The 18,570-nt window shown below is 41.0% G+C and overlaps 2 protein-coding genes across 2 annotated transcripts; one reads left to right on the top strand and one right to left on the bottom strand.

Moving 5' to 3' along the window:
• Nucleotides 1-386: 386 nt before the first annotated feature.
• Nucleotides 387-6,503, top strand: glipr2l (GLI pathogenesis-related 2, like). The gene is made up of 5 exons (XM_042424364.1): nt 387-822; nt 1,480-1,588; nt 3,158-3,261; nt 3,758-3,835; nt 5,111-6,503. Exons 1-5 carry the CDS (start codon nt 810-812, stop codon nt 5,263-5,265), a joined length of 459 nt encoding a protein of 152 aa, XP_042280298.1. The 5' UTR covers nt 387-809; the 3' UTR covers nt 5,266-6,503.
• Nucleotides 6,504-8,962: 2,459 nt separating this feature from the next.
• On the bottom strand, nt 8,963-18,479 carry nacad (NAC alpha domain containing). Its single transcript, XM_042425302.1, has 8 exons — nt 12,592-18,479; nt 12,119-12,367; nt 11,490-11,581; nt 10,545-10,613; nt 10,250-10,396; nt 9,945-10,079; nt 9,709-9,831; nt 8,963-9,108 (listed from the first exon to the last, which is right to left on the bottom strand). Exons 1-8 carry the CDS (start codon nt 18,113-18,115, stop codon nt 9,094-9,096), a joined length of 6,354 nt encoding a protein of 2,117 aa, XP_042281236.1. The 5' UTR covers nt 18,116-18,479; the 3' UTR covers nt 8,963-9,093.
• Nucleotides 18,480-18,570: the final 91 nt, after the last annotated feature.

Genomic DNA, 18,570 nt, shown 5'->3' with positions numbered 1-18,570 from the left:
GAACTGAAAGATGGAGGTTGAAAGTCCCCTTTAAAGTTTTTATGACGAAGAACTTTGACAGTATGAGAGTGAAAGTGAAAGGATGTTTTGAAAGATGAGATATGTCAGTTCAGAAATAGCTGTAATCTGAGTATCATGCACATTATGCACTCTGTGGCCTACATCTCAGAGTAAGCTATTGTCCCCTCTCCAGCAGCACATTTTCCAGAACGCTGCGTCATAACAGTGGGGACTGTGAGAAAAGCTACAGTTGTTAAGATTCTCCCTGGCTACCAAGTCACAGAGTACAAGACTCTCAGAGCCATATATGGGCATATGTCTCATAGAGATGATGTCATCAATGACTGCAAGGGCTCCCCTTTCATTTGTAGGAATGGAAAGGCACAGTGAGTGGGTGTGTGCTACTCTGAGCCTTAAAGATAGGCGTTGGGCAGATAGTGGTTTGTGTGGCTATGAGAGGGAAAGGCGGGTTAAGTTAAATGAAGTGAAAGACTGAGAAAGAATCATGTTACATAGTGAACATTACAACCAGATAAATAGCTAAAGGGGAAGCTTTGCACAACTGCTGTGAGGTCAGGGTGGAATGAGAAAGTAAAAGCATTAATGTAGCAGCTGTTTGAGAGCATGAGCGTTAGATAGACAGCATTTAAAAGAAAGAGGGAGAGGCAGAGAGAGAGAGAGAGAGAGAGAGAGAGTGAGAGAGAGAAGGAGAGAGAGAGGAGAAGCAGAAAACAAGACAGAGGAGAGGCTGCTTTTGTTTAGTATCAACCTTGTTACTAATCTTACTGAAAGCTTCCTGTGTCAGCACCATGGGAAAGTCAGGTAAGTGGAAACTGCACACTATGGATTTTAACTTTGATTGTATCCATTTGGCCTGACTTGGAACTTTGCCCTTGTGAAACTGTGTGTGTGTGTGCGCGTGTGTGTGTGTGTGTGTGTGTGTGTGTGTGTGTGTGTGTGTGTGTGTGTGTGCGCATGTGTGTTCTTGCTCTTGTATTGTATGTCTGCGAGGTTTGCTTTAAAATAGGAGCGAAAGCATGCTGTATAGCACTGTATCTTCAATGGAGTTTCCAGTGGGATGTCAAAACAGCTTTCTCTGATTCTTAGTTAAGATTCAGCATGCTGAGTAGACACTGGCTGTTAGGCAGCATTGGTATTTGTATTGTTTGTGTGTGACTATTTGAATGTGCCTATTGTGTGTGGGCTGTTGAGAGATTGTGGGACTTATGAAAAGGCCAGTGAGTGATAGGCACCAGGCAGAGGAGCGTGATCTGGATTACGTTTTCTACTCTGCATCCGTCATCTTTCAGTTGGTAATCACTGTCTGAGGTCAGCTAGTCTGTAGGTGGTGAGACTGTAACTCAGGTTTCAGTTCTAGCCACGTATGAATCTTCATGTTGCATCATCATGTCTCTTTTGTCAGATTTCTTTCTATTTCTGTCTGTCTAACCCTTCTTGTCTCTGTCCTCTGTCTTTCAGCCTCGAAGCAGTTTGCCAACGAGGTGCTGCAGTGCCATAATGAGTACAGAAAGAAGCACCAGGCTCCTCCACTGAAGCTGAGCAGCAAGTTGAGCAGAGAGGCTTCCCGGTGGGTTAAGACAGACAAATCAAATTAGAAACCTAATTATCAAGGACTATGCATACCAGTAATTGTCAAACTGCTCAGGATAGCAGTGACAGCTCCAGCCTAGCCTGTCAAATGTAATACCCACAAAACATCATATAATATCAAGGGACTTTGGTTGTGATTGTAGGTTATGTTGACAATTTGTTGCCACTAATTGCAGCTTTATTAATAGTTCATTCAAATGAAGTCTGAATGAGAGTTCATCTCCAGACTTTTCATATCATTATTACCAAATAAACACAGAGGGATTGCAAAGAGAATTTATTCGGTTGATTAAATGCAAAAGTTTTCAGTGCTGTCAGGAAACTGTCTTGCATAATAATTTCCGTTTCCTCCAGCATGTTTCATAGTGCAGTTGCAACATCAGCATGAAGCTGCTAAACAACCTATAATTATGTGATGGCTTGTATGGAAATGCACTGTAACATTCATTCATTCCATAAAAATCCATGTTGGGAAAAATAATGTTCCTCAGCTGAAATTTTAATCAAATATATTAAAATGTATTTTAAACAAAAAGCTGAGTAATAAGTCAGATAATAAACAATTTAATCCGCTTGTCATTGTGGGTGTCTTTTAAATACTATAAATACTGTTAATATCCATAATGGTAAATATTTGAGTTTGGAGATAATCTACCATTGAAACATGACGAATGGTGCTTCCACTCCTCCCTTTGTGTCAACAGCAGTAATAAAGGCACACATGGAAATTATGCAATCATAACTGTTTCACCCCTGCTCAGGACACATGGAAATGACTTGCAGAGTCAGATTTTCTTTTAAACCTTAGATTTAGAACATAATCCAAAAATCTATTTTTAAAAAGGCTTATGGAGCTGAGTTGAAGAAGTTTGTCTTTTTATCCAAGAAGCTTCATTAGCTTTTACTCAGTGAGGAAGCATTTATTTTCTGTGGGAAATCCACACCATGTTGTGAGACTTGCCACGTTCAGAAGGCAGTCAGTTCTAAATTAAGTAACTGCAGGCTACAAAGTCGAATCTTGTCCCTGTAGAAGAGCCCCCACTATGATTGTTAATCAAAGTATGCTGGACACCATTCACAGAAAATGCTTTCATTACATCCAACCCTGCATCCTGATGCTTGATACAGCCTACTCCCATTTATCATTGTATAGGTTATGGAAATGAACACTGTAACGCTGGTGTTCAACAACATCCAGTGGACCTCAGATGGCCTTTTAATCAGCCTGATCTTAATGTAAATATTAAATACACTTATCTAGAGGAACTGGTTCATGCACTTTAAGCAGATTTACACTATAGAACAAACCTCTGACTAAGGGTTTTTCAAACTGTTTATCTTTGGGGTGGAGGACAGCACAGTGCAGCATAAATCTTGAAAATTAAGATATCTGGGAAGGCTACATCAAAGGTAGTAATGAGCTGTGAAAATAAAATAAGAAAATACAGCACTCACAGAGGCAGTCTCTCCAGATAAGATTCAAAGTAAAGTTGCAGTACTTGTTATCTATGTTAATATCCACAACTTTGTTTGTCTCTCTCCACAGTTATGCTGAAAGTTTGGCCAGCACACGGATCCTAAAACACAGTGTGGAGTCCAGTAGAGGGAGCTGTGGAGAGAACCTGGCATGGGCCTCCTATGACCAATCAGGTACATTCACATACACAGATACTAACTATACCACCAGAATGATGATGTGCACATGCCTAGGCTTTCTTCCCATAATTACAAACAGTTTGAATCTGTGGTGATAATAATATGATACATCCATCCATAGAAACAACTGTTAGATCTATGAGGCTTAAAGTAGATGCTCCATGCAGACTGTCCCTGCCTTCAAGTGAACAGCTGGGATCTATTTCTCCTCCAATTCACACTCTGTTTGAGGGCTCAGACACCATGACTCACCGCAGAAATATGTCAGTGCAGGACGGTGGGAGTCATAAAACATCTCCAATAGTGCTGCACTGGGTGACAAAAAGTGCAGCATTGTAAACAAAATGTACCCCAAGGGGGATTTGTAGCTCTGGAGTGCAGTTAAAAAGATTCAGTGGCAGTGCTAAAGTTCTGACTGATATGTATCACACAAGACTGATTTGATAGTCCTTTTACGTTGAGGTTACACTTTGTCCATGTGGTCATACAGGAAAGGATGTGGCTGACCGCTGGTATGATGAAGTGAAACAGTACAACTTTAACCGTCCTGGATTCTCCTCTGGCACCGGTGAGATATATAAACATGACAGTGCAACCCTTACCTCTGTCTGTCTGTCTGTCTTTCTTTCACATTTCAGTAACCTACCGTATTATAACAACAAATAGGACAACACGACTGAAATTTAAATCAGGACAATCAAAGGTAATCTTTCCAATATTGATATACAACATATAATAGTATGGCTTATGTATGCAAAATCAAATGTTAAATAATTTGGATCTGAAACGATTAGCTGATTAACTGAGAAGCCGATCAGCAGAACATTATTAAGATTCAACTTTCAGACACTATTTCAATACAAAATTAATAGTATGTTATTTTTTTAAGAAAAATGTCTTCTGTGATAGTAAATATGAATGAATATCTTTGGATTTCAGACTGTTGAATGCCATTTGAATATGTCAAATTGTGATGTGTTTTAAACTATTTTGTGACATTTGATACACCAAACCATTGTTGTAAAGGAAATAAATGAAATTAATTGTTTGTAGATTCCCTAAAATAATGAAATTCATTGACCTACATACATTAGGAAACTGGAATATTCTATTTCATAAGTCAGATTGTCAGATTTGTTACCTGAATGTGCTGGTATCAAATTAGATACTGGTATTTTGTATCATCATGTTTCTCGTATATGTTCATTTTTTCTTGTCTCGTCTCATTTCTTCTCATCTTTTTTTCTGTGTATTTATCTTGGTTCATCTATTTCTTGCTCTGTTTCTCTTTGTCATTTTCTGTTTACTCCATGTCACTTCCTCTGTCTCAGTGTCACGTTTAGCGAGGCATGGAGAAGGTTGTTGTTATTTTCATGCTGATGTCACACCTCAGTCGGTGACTGTCTGACTCGGTGACCAGCCATGAGGAAACTAAGGGGAAATCACAGTCCTCTGTATCACTTCTAAACCCACATGTCATTTCTAGTCTGCCCTAATTCCTCCAGATGGTTTCCCGTAGCCTCAGACTCCAGTGTGCATGAGTCTGCTTAACTTAATCGCACATGAAGCAGATCACTCCTAGCAGTTCGTCAGAGTGATTCACGCTGATTCATAATGTTTCCTGATGGAGGAAGAAAGGAATAAGTGTACAGGGAGAAAGAAGAGATTTGTGATTGATGAGTGAGGAAGGAATTAGGATTCCTATGTCTGTAAATATTTAGAGGAACATAAGTCTGTGTGCACTCAGCTCCAACCGTGTCCTAACAGTGTGTCTCACTCTCAATTTATGTACCCCTGCTTTCTTCCCACTTGTAATTTCTTTCTTTTCATTCACAACCTGTAGGCCATTTCACCGCAATGGTGTGGAAGAGTACTAATAAGCTTGGTGTCGGTAAGGCCATTGCATCAGATGGCTCTTCCTTTGTGGTGGCCAGATACTTTCCAGCTGGGAATATCACTAACCAGGGACACTTTGAGAACAACGTCCTCCCACCTTAAACCACAGCATCCGCCTCCTAAAGATGTCTAGGCCTCCCTAAGACTTGACTCAAGGCAAAAGGAATTTATTCTGTTTTCCAGGAAAGTCTGAAGTTATCAGCCTTCACTGCTACGGAGAATACTCAGGGGAGCACCACTTTTTGCCTAGCAGAGAGCCATACCATTATCCTGTATGGAATTTAAAAGATGAAATGCACTCTGGCTTAAAGGATAGGTTCACAATTTTTCAAGTCTGTCTTAAAATAACAGTCAGGTGCCCATATGAACTTTGAAACATGATTTGTTCTTACTGACCATTAGAAGATCCCATGCTTACGTGATGCAGGACAAAATCCACAGTTGCTCTGAGCAAAAATGTATGTAAAAGTTCATCTGAAGGTAATATGAGGCTTCCGCTGTCTGAGTTACTCAAATAAATTGGATATCTTCCACAGTTGCAGTCTTTTTAGTAAAAATTTCCCTCTTTTTGTTTTGACTATTTTCTTGTTTAGCTGCAGGAAGGATCATAACAAAAAAGGGACTTTGGCACTAAAATGATGGTAACTTAAAAAGGTTTTGAGTCATTTGTACTAATTTGGACAGCCGAAGCCTCATTTTAGTTTCAACTAAATGTTTTAATACATTTTTGCAGAGAGGGAGGACTGTGGATTTTGGCCACCATGACTTACATTGACAGTGAATTATAAAGGGATCTCTTAATGGCCAGTATGAACAGGAGGAATGATTACAGCAGGAAAAACATTTGTCATTGTTCATTTGGACACCTGACTGTTGTCTTGGGACAGACTTGAAAAATTGTGAACCTGTCCTTTAAAGTGCCATGTTTATGATTTGAAAGGGGACTTGTGTGTGATACAGTGTTAAGAGTGAAAGAACGACTACTGTTTGCTAACAAAACATTTCCAGTGACCATCTGGATTGTACAGTCTTGATTTTGATAGTCATTCACATTGCCAGTGACAATTTTTCATTTATTGATGACAGTAATTCCATATTTTCACACACTGAAATGCATCATAGCCTCACATCTGTATTTGTGGGAACTAATTTAGCTGAAGGGACAGGCATCGCATATTTACATGTGGAGTCATTGCATGTAATTTAAAGCTGATGACTCAACAGGCTTGGTATGAGTTTGTGTTATTGCAACCACTTGTCAAAGCAGAACCCTGCTGTCCCAGATGTGTGTTTTGTACTCTAATCAGTTTTGTACAATAAAAGTGATCGATTGTCATAAATGCATTTAGCATCTGTCTGTCCACACTCATGTCATCAATATTGTGTGATGAAACTGAAGAAAAACATGAGAATTCACTTTTTTTAGAATAAAGTCACATGACTTTGGCACAGTGTTTCCTGGCTAAGAATAACTCTCCATGGAATATGATTAACATGAGAACATTTTAGACATTTTAGATATGAGCAGTATTTGTAAACACTGTGTAATGAGCTTTTTTTTTTCAAAGTGTATATTAAAGCTCTGCACAACTATGAGACCTGCATAAATATTCTGGGTTTTAACAATTTAGCAGGACTAAGTATTTCCTTAATATCTACAGACTGCTTTTGAAAAAATTAAAGCAATTATATGTAATATTAATCTCGCAATGCAGTCTGCTTGCAGTGTTTCTAAAAGAAATCAAAGCCATTATCAGCAAAGTTGTCTTTGATCTGCCTATTTCACACCATCCCTACTGATGGCTGCAGACTCTGGTGCATGTTCTGTATTACTACTGCTTGACCTCAGTGCAGCATTTGATACCAGTGACTATTTCATCCTTATAGATGTATTACTGGAATCGCTCTGGACTGGTTTTCCGCATACTTAACCAACAGGAAATTCTTCCTTTCTGTTGGGGAATTTACTTCACGAACAGTTCAGACTAAACATGGAATACCACGAGGATCAATCTTGGGGACTGTTCGGTTTATCCTGTATATGTTACTCCTGGGACAGATAATCTGTCATCACAACATCTCCTTCCATAGCTAGGTGGATGATACACAGCTGTACCTGTCATTTAAACCTTCTGACACCAGTAAATTAGTCTCATTACATAGCTGTCTACAGTCCCAAAACTTCTTAGAATTTAACTCTGACAAGACGCAAGTTCTCATCATTGGCCCTGAACATGTCTCATAACAAATACAACCACTCCTTGGCCCCCTCACTCCTAACATAAAGTCAGCTATGAAAAATCTGGGTGTTATCCTGAATAGTAACTTGAGCCTGGAGCAACATTTAAAGAAAGTAGTCCAGTCGTGTTTTTATCAACTCAGGTATATTTCCAAAATTAGATCAGTTCTGTCCTTCAGTAACACAGAGAAAATTATGCATGCTCTTATATCCTCCCACCTTGATTACCGAAATACCTTGTTTACTTACCTGACCAATCAAGCTATGGAGCAGCTCCAAATTGTTCAAAATTCAGCAGTTAGACTATTGAAAACAAAACAAAGCGATTCTCACACATTACACCAATCTTGGCTTCACTGCACCGCCTTCCAGTCTCTTTTAGAATCCATTTTAAAGTGCTCTTAATCACATACAAGGCTCTTAATGATCTGTCACCAGAGTATAAAACTGAACTATAACAGAGTCCAGGTTAAAAACAAAGACCAATCAAGCCTTTGCAGTACTGGCTCCTCGGCTCTGGAACAGCCTCCCACTGAGCTTCAGATCAGCTGACTTTACATCTCATCTTAAAACATGTTTTTATAGAATGACTTTTCCTAACAGCTGATAGACTACATGTCTATGGTCATGAGCTGTTTCTTTTTTTCTTTCATTGAGAATTTTTATCTTTTTCTTCTTTCATTGAGAGATTTTATCTTTTATTTGTGTAGATATATGCATATATGTGTATCTGTATGTACAAGTATGTGTGTGTTTCATTATTTTACCTCTTGTAATTGTCCCTAATTGTCCCTAATATTATGTTTTGAATTTCCTCTCCTGTGGAAAGCACCTTGTGCTCTATAAATAAATGTATTATTATTATTATTATTATTATTATTATTGTTATGAGCAGCATGTCATGATGTTACAGCCCTCATTTATTAAAAGTCCAATTTATTTTTTGACCTCATATGTTATACCTATATGTATAACTGAAGAGTTTGAGATATACATGAAAAATAATCAATCAATCAATTTATCGTGCTTCAATAAATAGGTCTGTTAACCTGGAATATCATCAAAATACAATTTATGTTTTTACCAATAAGTTTGAGAGTGATAGCAAGTTCTAATTTGGTCTTTACACCAACTACAGTATTACACCTTTGAGATAACAACCTTTTAAACACTTAAATAGATTTTGCATTTAGATAAGATGTAATCATTTTTGAAAGACAGAAAGCTGCATCACTTCCATTTGCGGGTCAGGAAAATTTCAAAATCTTTGTGTGTGCAAAAAGAAAAAAAGAAAGTATGTGGGTTGGTAAGTACAGAGATAAATAGATAAATAAGCCAGAACTTTATTGTTCAGTGTTACATTTTGTATTTAAATTTCAGGTCTAGACTGTTTTCACACTTGCAATTAATTTTGAAAATGGGGTAAAAGAAAAAAGAGAACATTTTAAATATAGGCCTTGTGAATTTGCAGAAAGTTAAGAAATGCGCTGCTCCTAATGTTCAGACACCAAACCATCTGCACTGTTTTCATTAAAATCAGTCTTATGGTACAATCACAGCTCACGTTGTAACAGACTTTATTTAGCAGATATTGGGGATGCAACATACAGTAGCAGCGATACAGAAGAGTCAGTGGCATTTAGGCTTTATAGGCTGGAGGAGGGGGTCAGGATTCAAATTGTCCTCATCACTCACATGGTCAGCTCCTATAAGGAAGAGAAAGAGAAAAAATGGAAAAGAGAGAAAGAGAAAAAGGTTTCCAGTAAAAATGTTACAGTTAGAAATAAGTAAAAAATGAAGAGTGTTAATCAAAATACACTGTAAATATACATTTCTTATGAATAGGACTATGTAGTGTCTTCCCTAATATTAAATAGAAAACATGAAAATATTACACTACTTAAAGAAATTAAATTCTCTGGGATATTCAAGATGAGGAACTCTGTTTATACTCAGCCAACTTTTGCCAGGGATCTTAACACAGCTTCATCTCGCCTTCTACCCCGTCAAGAAAAAAAATCATCTGCGTCACTTAAACAACTACAGCACTTAGCTCAGTGTAAGTTCTTGCTGCCACCTAGTGGACATGAACTGTACTGATGACCTACAGAACTGTAGAGGTTGTTCAGTTACTGGGGAGAAATTCTACTTGTCATTTGTCCTCTGCTCTTTCTCCTTTACCCGCCCTCCCGCTCCATGCACGCCCCGTTCCCTGGCTATGACTCATTATTTTGTTCACCATCTGCCCTCCCTCTACCCTCTCACTCTTCCTCTCTTGCCCCCTCCTTCCCCTCCTTCCTCCTCACCATGATAGCATTCACAATGTCATTCTTGTTGTGTTTCAGTGCGCGGACGGCCTTGGCTCGTGACACATTGGCCTGAGCCATCACTAGCTCAATGTCTCTCTGCTCAAGACCTCCTTCGTCCATCTGGTGTATAGAAAGAAAAGAGACAGAGAGATGTAAAGGATAAAGTTAACAACACAATAAAATATTTTACAGAGCACTAGAACACTGACTGTACTGTATAGATAAGACAGTACCTCTTCTTCCTCCTCCTCACTTTCCTCCTTGATGGTGAGGCTGGGTGGGACAGGAGGGGCTAAAGGAGAAGAGGTCACAGGCACCTTGAATTTCTCGGCAGCTGCCTTGTGAGCCTGCTGAGATAGGTCCTCAATCTGAAATGTGAGGAGAGGAGAGGAGTTAGATGGGAGACAATGCATGTAATGAAGCTTGAATAATAAAAGAAAGAAAGAGAGAAAAAAGAAAGAAAGAAAGAAAGAAAGAAAGAAAGAAAGAAAGAAAGAAAGACAGGAAGAAAGAAAGAAAGAAAGAAAGAAAGACAAACCTTTGCCTCTCCAAATACGATATAAATGTCTGATGCAGGGCTTTTGAATACATCTGGTCTGCTGATAACAAACAGGATACTCTTTGACTTCCTAATGGTGATTCTGGTCACACCATGGACCGGCTTCAGACCCAGTTTAGACATGGCCTACATATGCATACAGCGACAGGGAAAGTGAGAAAGACAGACAGAATAATGCAGATAAAATACTGGTGTCATAACATCCTGTAAACAACAAACATCCTCAAAGGAAGCATTGCTTTTATAATCAGTTTTTTACAGCGTGTACTCTGACCTTGCGGGCCTTCTTCTCACTACGGCTCTGTTTCGGTCTGTTCAGCCCTTCATCTGCAGAGGAGATTGACTGAAGGAGAGAACAAATATTAATAGAAAACATATTTTTATATGGCAAACTTGCCAACTGATATCACCAATAGTTTTCTAACCTATACCAACTTAGGTTAGATAACAGCGGTTTTCATACAGCACAAAAAAGCAAATTATCATGCAACTGTAGGTGAATTAAGAAATATTTGGGCTGCAACTAGCAGTTATTTTCATTATTGATTAATCTGCTGATTATTTTCTCGATTAATCGATTGATTTTGTCTATGAAATGTCAGATATTATTGGAAAATGTTCATTAGAATTTCCCACCGCCCAAAGTGACCAAAAATATCAAATATACAATTATATAAAACAAAAAAAAGCAGCAAATCTCTGCATGAAAAGCTGGAACCAGCAAAAGTTTGGCATTCATGCTTAAAAATGACTATAATGATTAATTGATTAACAAAATAGTTGATGATTCATTTTCTTTTAATCAACTGATCAATTAACTGACTAATCATTGCAGCTCAAGAAAATACTAATACCTAAAGATCCTAAAACTAAAGTAGGTGACAATATAAAGTGGGTGGGACAGTGGGATAATTTTGACATTATCAAGTGATATCTGGGAAGTGCAAAAACAAAAACAAGCTTATACACCATGACTACTACTACTGTAGTTTTCAGTCAGTCAGTGTGTAACCATGCAGTTTCCTCCTTATTCTGTATTCATTATGCTGGGATTTTTAACTCAATATAACACATTATAATGTATAACACAAATATAAAAAAATCTGTTCCAGTCATGTCCTCTCTCACATGTCATACTTGTTATAAAAGGTTCTAAAGAAAGATATGAGAGAATCAGTACAGGCAATGAGTTCCAATAAAGCAAAATGAACTGACTCACCTGCGGCTCTGATGGTCTCAGTGGCTCCGGTTCCTCTAGCTCAGGCACTGACCCCTCACTCTCAGACTCATTACAGGAGGCCACTATGGAACCTACCCGAGCATACATGCAACACACATACAAGTGAGGTGTATCATCTTCTTATTGCCATAGTGACTCATCACCATAGTAGAAGTAATGAGGGCATTAGTGATTGTATCTCATTAGTGCTGTTCATTATAAAATCCAAAAGATTATCTAATCAGCACCAGAGAATTTAATTAGCCTATGGAAATAAATTTAATTAGATCTCCATACTATGTGATTTTTTACAACATATGCAATGCGTCATTAGCAACAATGGGAAACTCTTCATCCATAATTCAAGCAGTGAACTATATAGTGCAGAGCATTTATGTCTCTTGCGATGTCATCTGTCAGAAAAGCACAGCCACTTTAAGCATGTCCTGCATCATCAATTTATATTCAAACACATGTAAATGTAACACAGAGCAACAGAAACTGTGGTTGTTCTATTGTAGAAACAGAAAGTGGGATGGAAATAGGCAGAAATAGAAGGGTGGAGTTTATAGAGAGCAAAGGAAATTTAGGGGATTTCTCGGTCCCATAGGAGGTCAGAAACAACTCACAATTGTTTTTGAAGGATAGGTCAATCTCTTCAGAAATCTTGTGGCTGTGGTTGATTGGACAGCCTGACTGTCTGTCAGTAAGTTGGCGGGCAGAGAAAGGCTGGATTTCCATTTGATTGGATGGACCAGACTCTTTCTGCATGGATCCATTTCTGTTTCCTGCAACTCCCCTAGGCTGGGATCTGTGACCACGTCGAGGCAGTCCACCATCATCCTCACTGTCTGTCTCCTCCTCAGCCAAACTGGGACCTTACAGAGCACATAATCATATTTGGATTATGAAACTCACATTTGACTTTGTTTGAACAAACATTCTGCTTAATTAACCAATGGAGCATTTTTCTTTTTGATAACAATTATAACATGCAAAGTACCATTTCACAGTTGCCAGAACTGACTGTGAGAAAAAGGATAAGAAATTCCTTATGCATTGCTCTGATATCAATCTAACAAGCTTCCATTTCTATACTCACCTCTGCATCTGTCTTGTGTGCTCCATGAGCGACCTTGCTTGATTTGTTTGTGAGGCTCAATGTTGACATTAGGCTGAGACTGTGACAAGGACTGAGTATGGGGAAGAGAAATGGAGTCTGAATCTGGAGCCCCAGACCCACGTGAAGATGACTCCTGGGTAGGCTGGGAGAGGCTATGCGGCACCGCAGTGGAGGATGAGGGCAAAGAGACACTTGTGGCAGATGTAGTTGATGTAGGAAGGGCAACAGTGACCTCTTGGAGGTTGTTGTTTGGAGGAAATTGGGTAAGAGGGGCTGGTTGGCTTGTAGGTGAGGGGGAGCAAAGGGTAGAGGTGGTGTGGCACACAGACAGTGAAGACTGTTGTTGGGTGGAGATGACAGGTTGGGATTCCTGCACAGGTGTGGGAAGATCATCTTCTGGCTCTGTTGAAGCACAAGGGAGAGGGGAGGAGGAGGAAACAGGAGATGTTGAGGAAGAAAGTGGAGTGAAAGAGTATAATATGGTGTCCTGGGTAGGTGGGCTGTGGCCAGTATCTATGTTGTTATCATTAATGTCCACTGCAATTCCCCTCTGACCAGATAGCGGTCTGTTATCAAGCACCCCCTGTCTGTTATCAAGCACTCCCTGTTTCTGATGTAATTCTTGATTCATTGCCACCACAACATTGAGGTTGTCTGGGGAATGCTCGGTAGAACTGCAGTGTCCATGACTGGGACTTTTGACATCAGGACTGAGACTGTTATCCCCCTGCATCTGCGAACCGGATTCAGTGTTGTCTCTGCCAGATGTCCTTTTCTGACAGTCCGTTGATGATGCTTTATTGTTTGAATTTTGTCCTGTCATAGTTTTAGAATCATCTGTGATCCCCTTTGACCATCCATCTGCTGTGGTATTTAATGGAACAGAAGGTTTCTTTGAATCATCGACAGATTCAGGGCTAGAGTCAACATGACTGCCTGTCTGGGATGTCCTGCGTTTGTTCTGCTTCCCTCTCCTCCCTTTCTTAGTAACATTTGGTTTATCTGTGCAAAGCTCCCCCTTAGGGGTCTGACACGCAGAGTGTTCTGGGGCATTCTGTGCAGGAGAGGTTTTTCTTTCCTTTTTGTTCTTATCTTTCTGTTCACCTCTCTCTTTCATTTTCTCTTCTGATTTTTCTTCCTCATCCTCTTCCCCTGAGTTATAAACAACACACTGCTGTCCTGTAAAGGCATCTTTAGTCTTTGGTTCTTCAACAAGTTTGTCAGTCACAGGACTGGCATCACCTTTTCTTTGGCCTTCAATCTGAGGCTCCACCACCATCTCTGGTTCTGACTGGGAACCAGTATTTTCCACCTTGTCTTGATGAACTCTACTTGATCTGGATTCATTAGATTTACATTTAGGAGTAAATGAACCAAAGGATCCATGTAGCAAAGAAAATGCTGTATTACTCTCTGGAGTGATTGTCTGACACTCTGGACTAGTATGACATCTTGACTTGGCTTTATCTGGTGAACCAAGATGTTGGTTGCTAATAGATTTGTCCACATGAGTTTCAACTAGTGGCACAGAGAAGCTACAGAGACCTTCCTTTGAGGATGGTGTCTGTGTTGTGTCCAATGGCTGGTTTAAGGAGCTGCCCATTGGTTCTTGCTCTTCATCAGGAATTGTGTCTGAAACCCGAGATGGCATCTCTTCAAGTGGAATATTAGACACAGAGTCTCTGACACTGACACTCACACTCTGGGGTCTCACTTCCTCTGATAGAGCATTCAGACTTCCACTCATGGACTCTAAGGAGTCAAAGGCAGTGTCATTGTTATTGTTAGAATTATTCCAAGTGTCTTGTATTTGTGTGTCTGTGTTATGGCCATCATTGTCTGGATTTAGATTACTGACATCGTCCTCCGGGAATCTGGAGCTTCCATCTTCTCCTCCCCCTGCTTCTGAGATCTCCTCAATGGACTTCCAACGGGCCAAGTTGGACTCAGAAGCTCCCTCTCCTACCAATTCCTCATCCGCCATTTGGTCTCTCTTTCCACACAGACTGTTGTTATCTTCCTCATCCAGAACAGAACCCAGAACATTGTCATAATTTTTGTATACTTCACTGCTCATATTGGGAACCACAACAGTCTGTGTGCTTTGGCCCTGTGTGTCACACATGAGCAGACTCTCTGCCTCTAATTCATACCTCTTCCCCAGAGACAGTGAAAGAGACTCCCCTGCTCCCCAGACTCCAAATTCAGACCCCGACCCTAATCCTAAACCTAACCCTAGCCCCAACCTGTCATCACACCATGCCCCAGCTCCAGGACCAGTTTCCCTGCTTGTGTCTGTTTCTGAATTTTCCCTTTTGGGTGAGATGGCCAGAGGGGAGTGTGGGGATCCAACAGCTCCCAGCACCCCCTCATCAGTAGTCAGGGTATTTTCCCTCAGGTTCTCTTGGGCAGAGTCACCAGGGCAGTGTTCAGGGGTCAGGGCTGACAGGTTGTCAGCAAGTCCTGAAGCAGTTGAAACTGGGATATTACTGGGGTTGGGACAAGGGTCTTTCGGACAGGAGAGAAGAGGAACACCTTTATTTAAGTCATTTGTGGCAGTGGTGATCCCCATATTCAGAGAAGAACCAAGATCAGTGCTTCTACACTCCACACTCATAGGTTCAGCCAAGGCATTTCCATTCTTTTGGTCAAGCTCAATGTCAGACTCCCCGTGAATACTGGACCTACACATGGCCTCTGCCCCTCCAGGCACATCAGATTTATTGGAGAAGGACTTTGGTAATACAAGTCTACTTGCTCCTGCAGTCCCATGGCTTCCTGGTTGATAATGACGGGGCTTGATGAGCAATTTGAAAGAGTCTCTTTCTGGTTCATGTTCAGATTCCTCACCTGAATAATCATTGCTCTGTTCCAAATCAACATCTTTCAGCTGGATATTTTCCTCAGCCAATTCCTCTGGAAGATCTGAACCACTAAGGTCTGTAGTGTCCTTTGTGGAAGTTGCAGAAGGAGGACAGGTGTGGAACTCAGCAGCAGGATCAGGCAGAGCACAAATAACAACAGGAGTGGGACAAGGGCTAAGATGAGGGCTGTCTTTAGGCTGCTCAGGAGGGTTAGAAGAGCCAGAGATATCCATTATCTCACTCTCACTCCCACTCTCATTCAGGTTGCTTGAAGACTCTGGTTGACAAGAAATTGCTTCTGAATGACAGGACAGTTTTTGGTGATCCACTGGTTCTGCTGTGCTCACTTGTGTGTGCAAAAGATTTGTCTGACCTATGCCACTGTCAGATTCCAGTTCAGGGTCTGATTGGGGTTCAGGGGATTTAGGTGCATCCAGAGATTTGGGTTCTATATCATTGTCTTCGGGGTGGGCAGCAATGTCTTCAGAAAGACAGGTGGTTTGAGGGTGATCCACTAATTTGTCTGTGCTCAGTTGTGTGTGCAAAGGTTCAGTTTGACCTATTTCAACAACAGGAGTGGGACTAGGGCTAAAATGAAGGCTGTCTTTAGGCTGCTCCAGAGGGTTAGAAGAGGCAGAGATATCCATCATCTCACTCTCACTCCCACTCTCACTCAGGTTGCTGGAGGACTCTGGTTGACAAGAAATTGCTTCTGAATGACAAGACAGTTTCTGGTGATCCACTGGTTCTGCTGTGCTTACTTGTGTGTGCAAAGGATTTGTCTGACCTATTCCACTGGCAGATTCCAGTTCAGGATCTGATTGGGGTTCAGGGGGTTTAGGTGCATCCAGAGATTTTGGTTCTATATCGATGTTTTTGGGGTGGTCATCAATGGCTTCAGAAAGACAGGTGGTTTTAGGGTGATCCACTAATTTGTCTGTGCTCAGTTGTGTGTGCAAAGGTTCATTTTGACCTATTTCAACAACAACAGGAGTGGGACAAGGGCTAAAATTAGGGCTGTCTTTAGGCTGCTCAGGCTGCTCCAGAGGGTTAGAAGAGGCAGAGATATCCACCATCTCACTCTCACTCTCACTCTCACTCAGGTTGCTGGAGGACTCTGGATGAGGAGAAATTGCTTCTGAATGACAGGACAGTTTCTGGTGATCCACTGGTTCTGCTGTGCTCACTTGCGTGTGCAAAGGATTTATCTGACCTATTCCATTGGCTGATTCCGGTTCAGGGTCTTCAGAAAGGCATGTGGTTTTAGGGGGATCCACTAATTTTTCTGTGCTCAGTTGTGTGTGCAAAAGTTCAGTTTGACCTATTCCAACAACAGGAGTAGGACAAGGGCTAAAATGAGGGCTGTCTTTAGGCTGCTCAAGAGGGTTTGAAGAGGCAGAGATATCCATCATCTCACTCTCACTCTCATTCTCACTCTCATTCAGATTGCTGGAGGACTCTGGAGGAGGACAAATTACTTCTGAATGACAGGACAGTTTCTGGTGATCCTCTGGTTCTGCTGCACTCACTTGTGTGTGGAAAGGATTTGTCTGACCTATTCCACTGGCAGTTTCCAGTTCAGGGTCTGATTGGGGTTCAGGGGGTTTAGGTGCATCCAGAGATTTGGGTTCTATATTGTTGTCTTTGGGGTGGGCAGCAATGTCTTCAGAAAGACAGCTGGTTTGAGGATGATCCACTAATTTGTCTGTGCTCAATTGTGTGTGTAAAGGTTCAGTTTGACCTATTCCAACAACAACAGGAGTAGGACAAGGGCTAAAATGAGGGCTGTCTTTAGGCTGCTCAAGCGGGTTAGATGAGGCAGAGATATCCATCATCTCACTCTCACTCCCACTCTCATTCAGGTTGCTGGAGGACTCTGGATGAGGAGAAATTGTTTCTGAATGACAGGACAGTTTCTGGTGATCCACTAGTTCTGCTGTGCTCACTTGCATGTGCAAAGGATTTGTCTGACCTATTCCACTGTCAGTTTCCAGTTCAGGGTCTGATTGGGGTTCAGGGGGTTTAGGTGCATCCAGAGATTTGGGTTCTATATTGTTGTCTTTGGGGTGGGCAGCAATGTCTTCAGAAAGACAGGTGGTTTGAGGGTGATCCACTAATTTGTCTGTGCTCGGTTGTGTGTGCAAAGGTTCAGTTTGACCTATTCCAACAACAACAGGAGTAGGACAAGGGCTAAATTGAGGGCTGTCTTTAGGCTGCTCAGGAGGGTTAGAAGAGGCAGAGATATCCATGATCTCACTCTCACTCCCACTCTCATTCAGGTTGCTGAAGGACTCTGGATGAGAGGAAATTGCTTCTGAATGACAAGACAGTTTCTGGTGATCCACTGGTCCTGCTGTGCTCACTTGTGTGTGCAAAGGATTTGTCTGACCTATTTCACTGTCAGATTCCAGTTCAGGGTCTGATTGCGGTTCAGGGGGTTTAGGTGCATCCAGAAATTTGGGTTCTATACTGTTGTCTTTGGGGTGGTCACCAATGTCTTCAGAAAGACAGGTGGTTTTAGGGTGATCCACTAATTTGTCTGTGCTCAATTGTGTGTGCAAAGGTTCAGTTTGACCTATTCCCATGGTAGCTCCCTGTTCAGGTTCTGATTGGATTTCAGTTGGATCAAGTGCATCCATTGATGTAGGCTCTAGTGATTGTGCATGCTTCTCAGTGCTGTACAGACGTTCATCTTCCTCCCCATTATAGGAGGCAGAATCTAATGAGTCATCGGTATCATCTTGGAAACAGAAGGATTCATCCAATCCCTCATTGATTGATGTCTCTGAAAGTGAATGAAGGAAGGATGCTGAGCTGTCCTCATCTGTAGGATCCTCCACTGCTTTGCTGTCATACTCCTCCTCATCATCTTCCTGCTCTTCTTCTTCCTCCTCTTCTACCACTTTCACCTCTACCTTAGCTTCCTCGCCTGCCTCATCATGGTCATCATTATCATCATCGTCATTATCATCATCACCATCAGCAGTGCCATTATCATTGCCATCACCATCATCATCATCATCATCATCATCATAATTGTCATCATCCTCTTCATCATCGTCATCATCGTCATCATCATCATCATCATCATCAT

This window comes from Thunnus maccoyii, chromosome 10 (assembly GCF_910596095.1).
Source record: "Thunnus maccoyii chromosome 10, fThuMac1.1, whole genome shotgun sequence".
Lineage (NCBI taxonomy): Eukaryota > Metazoa > Chordata > Actinopteri > Scombriformes > Scombridae > Thunnus > Thunnus maccoyii.
This window is presented reverse-complemented; position numbering and strand designations above follow the sequence as displayed.

What these genes read in the sequence shown, in the direction of transcription:
- glipr2l (XM_042424364.1), top strand. An exon ending in TTGAGCAGAGAGGCTTCCCG is followed by an intron (nt 1,589 to 3,157) that starts GTGGGTTAAGAC and finishes CTCTCTCCACAG; the next exon opens with TTATGCTGAAAGTTTGGCCA. An exon ending in GGCCTCCTATGACCAATCAG is followed by an intron (nt 3,262 to 3,757) that starts GTACATTCACAT and finishes GTGGTCATACAG; the next exon opens with GAAAGGATGTGGCTGACCGC.
- nacad (XM_042425302.1), bottom strand. Translation starts at nt 18,115, where the DNA reads ATGGATGCACTTGATCCAACTGAAATCCAATCAGAACCTGAACAGGGA. An exon ending in CCTATCCTTCAAAAACAATT is followed by an intron (nt 11,582 to 12,118) that starts GTGAGTTGTTTC and finishes ATGCTCGGGTAG; the next exon opens with GTTCCATAGTGGCCTCCTGT. An exon ending in TCGTATTTGGAGAGGCAAAG is followed by an intron (nt 10,080 to 10,249) that starts GTTTGTCTTTCT and finishes CTCACATTTCAG; the next exon opens with ATTGAGGACCTATCTCAGCA.